The 10,539-nt window shown below is 35.3% G+C and overlaps 1 protein-coding gene across 2 annotated transcripts in view; it reads left to right on the forward strand.

Moving 5' to 3' along the window:
• Positions 1-10,539, forward strand: part of LOC118738068 (serine-rich adhesin for platelets) — a 137,709-nt gene continuing 127,170 nt past the window's right edge. For both annotated transcript variants that reach the window (XM_036468972.1, XM_036468971.1), the window contains exon 1: positions 1-803. In XM_036468972.1, coding sequence (XP_036324865.1) covers positions 744-803 — 60 coding nt within the window. In that variant the 5' untranslated portion in view covers positions 1-743. The remainder of the gene's footprint in view (positions 804-10,539) is intronic.

Here is a 10,539-nt window from a genome sequence, read left to right on the forward strand (position 1 = left end):
GTGAAGAAGTGCGCGCTTTTCTGCAGTTGTTCGTTACGTTTGGAATTTTTCAATGCTATTGGACGACTGCTTGACCGGCCGGCTACGAATTGGAAACAAAAAGTAATGAGATGAATGTGTGAAGCAAAGAAACGAAAAAGTACGAGCCCGCCTAATTTTTAAAAGCAAATGAAACGGTACGCGAAACTCGCGTGTACATTTTGTGCTTGTGTGTATGTGCTCCCCGTTTACTTCGAGGTAGTTCTCTATTGCAATACGAAAATTTTAGTCTAGGCGCACTTAAAAAGTCTCAAAATCTTGAGTAAAAATCGGGTTAAAGATTCAAAGTAATCGAATCAAGAACATATACATACGTATGTATGTATGTACTTACGAAATGGTATAAAAGGGAAGAAGACTAGGAATGGACAGACGGCGATCAAATCAATATACATAAAGGAAAGTAAAGAAAATCGAATTGGACTATCTCAAATAAAGCAATGTTCGAAAAGTGTACGAAAGGGAATGTTATTACATATTTGCAGTGAAACAAACTTGTGTTTGAATTGTTTTTGCGGGTGTGTAAAGGTTGTGTATTTGTATTTTTTTTTGTTGAACTCTTCCGCCAACATATATATACGGCACAATACTTGCACGTGAATAATGAATGCGAAAAATTGTGCAAAGTAGATTGTTACGAGTACTGCAAGTAATTTGAGAAGGATATTTTGCTAGCATCGCTGGGTGATACGAGAATTTTTGAAATGTTCGAGCTGGAAGATTATTCGAGTGGTTACCACGATGCTATTCTCAACAAATACGCGGTGAGTATTTTTTGTTTTTTTTTGTAATGCTCATGCCTTGGCGCTTTTTCAGCTCCATTAGGCAAGGACACTTCTTGCATATTTACATACATACTACTATAGTACCGTTCACCCACTATATGCACGCAAGTGAATGACCTGGATCTTAAAATATAGTTTTGTTGCTCTACAAAAAAATGTGTACATACATATGTCCATATATCCACTCATATGTACATACTTATGTATTTATGTACATATGTATATTGCATACCATGTTACATACAAACGTTTAAAAATCATTGTAATTTTAATTTAATTTTGCTGAAATTCTCATCTCTCTTGTGGCTTGCGTTTGTCGTTGTTATTAGCCGTTGCTCTGTTTATTTGCCTCTTGACTTTTTGTGTTTATTGTTTGCTTGTTGTTATCGTTATTGTATTTGGTCATCAGGGCTGCCAACTTCCCTCAAACGCTTCCATTTTTGGGCCTACTTACTTCAAATGGGACTTAAGTTGTGCCGGAGTGCCAAAATGCACTTGTGAAAATAGTAATCACAGTATATACAGTAATAAACGTTATTGAGTACTCCTCCTAAAATCTGATCAGGCTTGATAATGAGAAGGATCATGGATTTTGTTGATTCAGAGTTGTATACAAAATTATTCTGGTATGGAAGGGAGCAACAACCGTACTATGGCAGAGTGGCACAAGTCATGACTGTGTAATAGTGCAAGAAACTATTGCAAAAGTGTAAAAACATTGCAAATTTTTGTCTTTTATTATAGACACTATTATAGATTATCATAGTTCAGTGTATAATTTGTTATATTACACCGCACATGATAATGAACTGTTAAATGCTGAAAACGCTTTTAACTTGTAGACCACTCAAACTTGGGTGTGCTTAATGGACTGTCTGGGCGGATGTGCTGGCAGGCATTGGTATCTGTATAGCTATACAAACCTTGTTTTTTTTTTTTAAATAAAGACTTAAATATATTTGGAAATTTAGAATTTGGCTTGATAAATTCACAAAATTTACGGTTTTCATAAAAAATTTAATCTTACAATAAATTTATTTTTATTTTAAACTTACATTTAAGAAAACTCCATTCAATGTTATAATTACGATTTGAGTTTTCCAGTTTATAAAACACAAGCGTTATTTATGTACTTAACTATTGATATTATTCTTCATTACGCATGAATAACAGCATACATTAAAGATGAATATTCAGGCAGGTTCTGCAATTCACTTACGAGTGAATTTCAACCCCTGCCAATTTGAATTCTACGCGAATCCGACTCAAATTCACTCGGAAGTAAACTGCAGAACCTGCCTGATTATACTTAACATACATTTTGTTCATAAATAACACATAATTATGTATATTTTATCCTCGAAATGTACTTTTTCTAATCGTGAGGCGAAATTCCCCACAGTAAGTGTTGCCGTGCGCGCAAAACGAACACGCTGCACACAACCCAAAAGTACTCCTCGGGGACCAAATGGTGAACAACTGCGAAAAGGTTTATTACTGTATATACCATGATAAAAACATAAGGAGTGTTCGTTATGCAACTGCCAGTAAGAATTAGCCAGTAACAAAATTCAGAGAATAAGGTACCTTAGTCTCCCAAAGAGAGAAATGTACTAAGTTTTGCGCGAACAGGAATAAGCAAACACGGTTGCATTTCGAGCATAATAATTTTTTTTAATCATTTCAGGTAGAAACCAAAACAGGACCTTTATGTATATTTCTTCTTATTCTGACTTTCTTCAACATACACTTCAATTTCAGTGACGGATTTCCTAAATCGACAGTGGTGTCGAGAGCTTTCCGATTACGAATACAGCTTTTTCAGCCGAGTACCTTTCAAATTTCTTTCTTTCATTAGTAAATCGCAACAAGATTGTTAATTTTTATATTTAACGCGTCTGACTTTGGTTGCATATGCAAATTAAATGGCGGAGTTCAGCTGTCAAACTCCAAAATATGCAAAAGAATGAGAGACAAAAGAAGATAAGATATAACCTAGTAAGCATTAAAACTATAAACCTTTCCATGGCAAATATTCATTTAATCTTTAATTTAATTTAATTTAATAAATAATTGACATCACTGGGGCGGAGGCCCCAGGTTTACCACATAGAAAGGGAATTCTAGTTACCTCATGCTTTCCCATGGCTACATCACTGGGGCGGTAGCCCCAGTTCTTGCACACCAAAAAGAGAACTGTATTTGGTAAGTGTTATAATCATACAGCGCGACCGAATGCCGCCTACGCAGAAAGGTGTTCACCCCCATTTTTTTCGCCTGATAACCACCTTGGGATAATTTCTTTTATTTGAAAACGTTGGTTATAGTTGGGTTATATTCCACTTCAAACTGCTCAATTTGCCTCGGTAAATGCCGTATTTCGCCCATTTTAAATCGGTTCCCTAGGGGTCTGAGGGAGGCCCTGAAGGTGGGGAGGGGGGTGTGGCTTTTCGTACAGTGGGGACTGTCCCCTTTCCGCCCCCACCCCAAAAACGCAAGGGAAATAACTAAACATTTCCCCTTTATTTTTCTATTTGGCACATTTTGGAACTTTTTCACCCTCAATTTGGCACTTCATCGCTAAGTATAGTTGGCAGCCTTGTTGAGCATTCACATTTTTGCTCTGCAGCCTAACTGCTGTCCCTAAATTGGAGCGCTAAGCGTTGCGTTTTCCATTGTCAACGAGTGTCAGTGCGCGCTATCCCCAAATCAACGCGGCGTGATTTTCAACGTTTTCTTAGGTCCTCTCGTTTTCATTCTCGTTTCCTCTTTTACTTTTTTTGTCCTTCTCTAGTATAGAACCCGCTGATTTCAAAAATACCCGCCCTTTTTCTAGCAACCCGATTCCGCATAAATCTGCGGTTATCAAAAGTTTACTGCTGTCAAAAAATATTTCATTTCACACAGCAGATTGGCAAAACTGTGTCCCCATAGCAAAATATTATTCAACAGCTTTCACCATAGAAATTTGTTACCGATTCACACACGCCCTTTGTTGTTAAAGTTTTTATATAAACGATGAATAAGATAGCAAAATAACATCAAACTTGGTACTGCCAGAAAGTAGAATTCGCCTTTCTGTGTTTTCGAAGAAGAGGGGCCGAAAACCTTTGTGCTTAGACGGACTTCGGCCGCGCTTAGGGATTATAACCCTTATTAAGTGGAATTCTCCTTTCTGTGTGTAATGTCATTTTATGCATTTATTCTTTGTATGTATTATTTTATACAGTATGGGCCCTGCAAACCAAAGTTCCCGAAATCTTAAAGAAATCGTTAGGAGTATCTCATTTCTGTAACGATTTTTTTACGAATTTTCAAAGAAAATTATATGAAGTGGTTGACACGAACTCGTAAAGAAATTTCTGTACGAAAAATAAAGAAAATTCCGGAAAAATTCTGAAAGATATTCTTCACATAGCAGCATTATTTTCGTTGCTTCACAGATTTTTTTCGAAATTTCGTAAAAGAATGGAGGTGCGTGATTTATTTCATTTTAGAAAATTCAGAATACTCTGAGAAAATGGTTTGCAGGGGGAGCACATATTGTTTGTCAGTTTGCAACCATGTGTTATTGTGAATATGGACGCAATTCAATGTAATTTACAAGTTAATAAAAGTTGGATTAAAGTGATTTTTATACAATTAAAATAAAATTAAAGAATTTAAACTATTAAGTGGAGTGCTGTGTGTATTTATATACATGAAAATATACACTTTTATAAGGAAATCATGTGGAACAACTTAACACAATTATACAACAAATAACTTCCCAGCCAGCAAGAAAACGTACATTTTACGAGCATTATGTTTTACGAGGGATTCTCGTATCGCCAAATAGTTAGAGAAAAGCTCGTAAACGATAAAACAAAAAAAATATAATAGAAAGAGGCTTGTAGTAATTTGTCAGCACAAGAAACAATTTTAGTTTTGTTGACAATTTTTCTTCAATCACAATATTTTATAAGTAGTTTGTTTAATATTCAATTTAAGAAAATTATTAAGTATGTGATTTATTGGCAGACTGGTGCAAACGCCAAGGACGATCTACCACTTTCTTTTATAATTAAACTTCTTGTAAGTAGCTACTACATATGTAATTCAAAAATACAATTTAATTTAACGAGTTTTGCAATTCTTTCACAGGCTGCGCGGAGTAACACTACAGGATTTAAACGTTTAATTCCCCTATCTCGTAAGTTTATAGTTATTTATTTTTTTAATTTGCTAGTTTAATAGGTCTTTGCATACTAAAATATAATGGGATTTAAAACTGCATACTTAGAATTTTTCTCAAAAATCTGATTTGAAAGTAGATCTTCATACTAACTGTATTTAAAAAAAATAATGTGCGGAAAGAAATTCAAGTAAAAAACTTTGCATACATTGCGAAAAATTCTCTGTGCCAATACTTTGATCCGGCACTATAAATATTTATTAATTATAATTCCATTCAATAAAAGAACTACAATAATTTGAATTAATTAATTGCTTTTATTTTTAGCATTCAAAAACAGTAGATAAAGCAGTGTAGAAAAACGCTTTTTTAACGTAAATTAATCGTTTACGAGACTCGTTTACAATTAAAAAACTGACGTAAAAATATTCGCATACGAATGCTTTTTCGATCCGTTTACGACTGTTCGTAGGCGATGCACAATTTAAAGCGAAAAAGTGCTCGAAAAAGAGTCTAAAACGGTTATCATAAACGATTTTTAATCCGGTTTTTCTTCGAGAAAATATCCAATTACGAGCTTGTTTACGATGATTTTGCTGGCTGGGTTATAAACAAATAATTTTATTTTTATTTTTTTATGTTATGCATGTTTGAGAGGATATCTCCCTTATCATCCTGTCCAAGTTTCATTTGTTAATTCCACCTGGTTTTCTTAAAACAAAAGGTGCGGCTGAATACTAAAGCCCACCCTAATATTCTCCTAAACATTTTACATTGCATTAAGAACAGTCACTGTGAAAAATTAATACCTTACCCTAGCTATTCTCAAATTTGTAATTCTTTTTATATTTTTATATTTGAAATTTGAACTAATTTCTTCCATTAAACGTCATTGCGCTCTAGACAGACGTACTCCCCTCTCGAATGACGGTGTGAAATATACAAACGCTCTAGCGTTGCAATTATTGGAATCCATTTTTTAATCTATTGAAACCAGGGCTGTGCACTTAATCCCTATTCGCGGGTTGTCACAGTCGTCAATTGTCACAGTCCAATTGTCATTATCGTGTCATCAACTGTTGTCATTGTCGCTATAACTATTGTCATGTTTATAATCAATTGTCACGTTTAGGTATGCAGAGGGCAATTTGAAAGCTCCAACGGTGACAATTGCTATTATTTTTTTGATGACCTATTGAGTACGTGACAACGCTAAAACATATATGTTAATATTTTAAATTTTATTAATTTTGCAGAAAAAAGGTGAAAACATTTTACTTGCCTAAGTAGCTGTGTTAAAAAGATATTTGCGTATTCATATCATAATAGTATCCATTGCGGAATATTATTCATGGAGGAAATAATTATTATGTACGCGGCTTTTATTGTGGAGCAAGAAGAAATTATACAGAGAAGCAGACTCTCGGAGTTCCCCGAGACAACAGTTTTTTTTTTTAACAGTTTTTACTCGTTTGCAGTTCGGGGTGGTCTTCACAAAACTGAAGACGCTCTTGTGTGGTGCGTTCATATTTTCCACGTCTGTTACTACACGAATTCATAATAAAACGAAATAAATTGTTTCTATTATAAAATAACTCACTTCCCCGGGGTTTCGTAATCCATTGCTGCGGTGTATTTTATTTAAAAGAAATCCCGTCTGTCGCAGTGGCGGTCAGAAAGAACAATTAAAATGTAAACAAAGAACGGCTGTTTCACTACAGAGAAACTTTCGCCGCAATTGGCAAATAAAACGAGCTTTCCGCTTGTCATTATTGACTGTGCATACCTATGACAACAGTTGATGACACGATAATGACAATTGAACTGTGACAATTGACGACTGTGACAACACGCGAATAGGGCTGTTAATGTCAAAATGATGTGTTTGTTTGCGAATTCATATTACAACAAACACACTATTTTGACATTAAGAAGTACCGCGGCGAATATCTCAATTCGCCATCAACACCACCTTGTATAAATTCGCCTTGGTTCTTTTTATTTGCCAATTACGGCGAAAGTTTCTCTATAGTGAAACCCCCACTAGAAAGGGGATAGTCACCGCTTTCTAAAAAGGCGTACCCCCACCCCCCCTTGGGCTCCTCCCATACTCCCCTAGGGTATCGTTTGAAAAAGGGGGAAAAACGGAATTTTCTTAGGCAAACTGAGCAGTTTGAAGTGGAATATGACCCAACTAACAGAAACCGTGGGATTTTTTAATAAAAGAAATTATGCCAAATTTGATATCGGCCGATTTTGAATAAAGAATAAAAAAGTTAATTAAGAATAGAAAAAACAAGTTTTTATAAAAAAAATGTTCTTTTTAACAAATGTATTTTTGCGTAGAATTCCTTTCTGCGTAGGCGGCCTTCGGCCGCACTTAGTGATTATAACCCTCAGGCAGTAGAATTCTGTGTTGCCAAAGAAGGGGGGTTGAACACCTTTTGCAGAGAACACCTTCCTGCGTAGGCGGTCTTCGGCCGCACTTAGGGATTATAACCCTCAGGCAGTAGAATTCTCCTTTCTGTGTTGCCAAAGAAGGGGGGCTGAACACCTTTTGCAGAGAACACTTCCAGCGTAGACGGCCTTCGGCCGCACTTAGGGATTATAACCCTCAGGCATTAGAATTCTCCTTTCTGTTTTGCAAAGAAAATGAGCTGAACACCTTTTGCAGAGAACACCTTTGTATATTTTGAATGCTTCTGGGTTATATCCTATCTTCTTTTGTCTCTCATTCTTTTGCATATTTTGGAGTTTGACAGCTGAACTCCGCCATTTAATTTGCATATGTAACCTAAGTCAACGCGTGATTTTGAAGGTGTTTTTATTTAATGAATTGTGATTAATTGGTTAATATAAAAGTCGTAAAGCAAGTTATAACTAATCGAGGGTAATTTTCTAGTATAGGGTAACAACCCGTAAAAAATTAAAAAAAATTTTTTTGTTTATAACTTTTAAATGTTTAATAATATTAGCCCTCCCCCTCCGGATTTTTAATAGGGGGACCGAAACGCGTCGTTTGGTACCCCTCCCGACTTTTCCGGACCTTTTTTAGGTGTTGTTACCCTATACTAGAGAATTACCTAATCGAGTAAAGTGTAAAGTGAAGGGGAATACAAAAATGTATTGGTGGCTTTAAGGAGAATAGGAAATGTAAAATGTACGCTAATTTCCGAATTTTACAAAAAGGGCATATTTCAAACCCATAATAATAAATTAGTGACCAAAATTTACAAAAGTGAGTGTTAAAATAATGCGTAGACCCTTGACTACAAGTGTGTGGATTTTTTTTGGATCGGGCCACCCCTTTGGACGGAATAGCCCGAAATAGTTGTGAGCGCTACTAAACCCCACCCGATACTATTATGATATGCATACGCAAATAATAACTTTTTAACACACCTGTTCAGGCAAATAAAATGATTTCACAGTTTTCATTTAGTAAAATTTTGCAACTTTTGTCTGCAAAATTATTTCGCTTTTGAAAAGGTAAAAATGTAAATTGACTTTGTTTCGAACCAGCATGCGAAATAGTGTCAATTGACCTTATTTCCGTAAATCTTGTTACCTGTCACCATTGATGGTATTGTTGTTGGCAAGCATTACAGGCCCAATAGACGACTCAATTAATTTCAGAAATTAAGTAGTTTTGAACTTCTGCGCAGTTCCCTGAACAAAAATAAAAACATCTTGAACTTTGCTGAAACCCGAAAACTTTTATCAGGTCTGCACAAATTATTTGGATTCAGCGTGACGTCACGCTACCTGACCCACCCACTAAATTTCGTCAAACACTGCTAAATATTCAGCCTCATTGCGCAGGTCGTAAATTAGGCTAAATTGTACGACTCGACAACATTGGCATTGTCTACTGTCGTGCTGAAATAAGTAAACGAGGAAACTCGTCGAAAACTGTTCAGTGCTGCCATGTTTTTCTGTTTTGATACACTAGTCGAGTGGAAATTATAGGCAATGGCGTGAAATTTTCGATACGATTCGACTCTCGAAAAACGACTTGCATTCGACACGATTCTCGTAATGTGGGTGATTATTCAGGAATTAGGTGCAACTTATCTCGATAGAATTGAGATATTGAAAATGTTATAACAGCATTAATTGTAGCTTTTTTGTTGTGAATTTGTTGTGGAAAGAAAAAATTTGTAGCTTCGGGTTTTTAAGAAAAAAATGGTATGTAGTGCTAACTTGACATCATACACCTAGCCGTTAGAATTAAGATAAAATTGTAGCTTTCGTTTTTCAGGAAAAAATCGAGTTGGTCGTTTTTCGAACAAAATTTAGTATAAAGTGCTAACTTGACACCATGCCTAATTGTCGATTATATTGAGATAACGAAATTGTTACAACGCACATTAGGTTAAATGATTAGCTTTTCTGTGCGAAATTAATATCAGCTGAAATATTGCATTATTTTAATGTATAAAGATAGCAAACTCCAAAAAAGTGTAAATGCAGTAAATAAAATATGAAAGCATGACTTGGCTTTCGTAAAACAGACCTTTCCGCTTTTTTGTATGTTCCAATGATGAGTGCGTATATGTGTTTAAGTAGTACTTAATAACACTGTCCAATAAGCTTGGTTTCAACACAAGTTATTTCCTTACCATAAGCAACCCCCTCACCCTTAAAATGAGCTACGTAATAAAATAAGTATGGTCACTTGTACATAAATGGTTTCTTTTAGCGATTAATTATGGTATTATCGAAATTGCTAAATTAAAAAAGAAAAATATTTACTACATGTCTCGCAGATATGCCTTGAGGAGAGATTCCTAAAGCAGTTAGTCTTCATGAAATACCTCATTTTCACTTAAGGTTTCAGTATTCCCAAATTCTCCACCGATATTATTTATATTCAGAATGCAAATGCTGCTTTGTGACACATTTACCAAAAATCGCTGGTAACTTCCAAAAAAGAATGTTTCTGAAACTAATTTGTGAAAAGTTTGTTCAAAGCTCTATTCACTTTGAGCAACAAATTTCGAAATTTCAATCCTTAAATTTTCTCAAGGATTTGCCTTTTTGCGGAGGCTGCTCATCAATGGTCTTTGCGAATCGGCGCAAGTATATTTGTAACATAGCCATAACTAGGCTACAGGAGATGAAATACAATCCAAATTGAGGCTGCCATTTTCACTAGTTATCACTATTGGACTATTTATCACCAAAAAATTTAGGCTAAGCTATTTTTAGCGAAAGGAAGGACAGAACCGCAAGTTTTGGAGATAGCTAAAAAATCGTATTTTGCATTTTAGCGATGGCGAAAGTTAGAATCCGGCTGCTGGTCGGCACAGTTGGCTTTTTAATTTCGAAAAGAACTGCATCAGCAAGAAACGCAATGTTTTCAGATCTAAATATTTTACGTGTGTCAAGTTAGCACTACACTTTTCGAAATTGGAAAAGTTAACTACGGCATTAATTGTAGTGTTTTTGTTGTAAATTTGTTGTGGAAAGAAAAAATTTGTAGCTCTCGTTTTTTAAGAAAAAATGGTATGTAGTGCTAACTTGACACCATACACCTAG

Source organism: Rhagoletis pomonella, unplaced genomic scaffold (genome assembly GCF_013731165.1).
Source record: "Rhagoletis pomonella isolate Grant_MI unplaced genomic scaffold, Rhpom_1.0 Rhpom_scaffold_00004, whole genome shotgun sequence".
NCBI lineage: Eukaryota > Metazoa > Arthropoda > Insecta > Diptera > Tephritidae > Rhagoletis > Rhagoletis pomonella.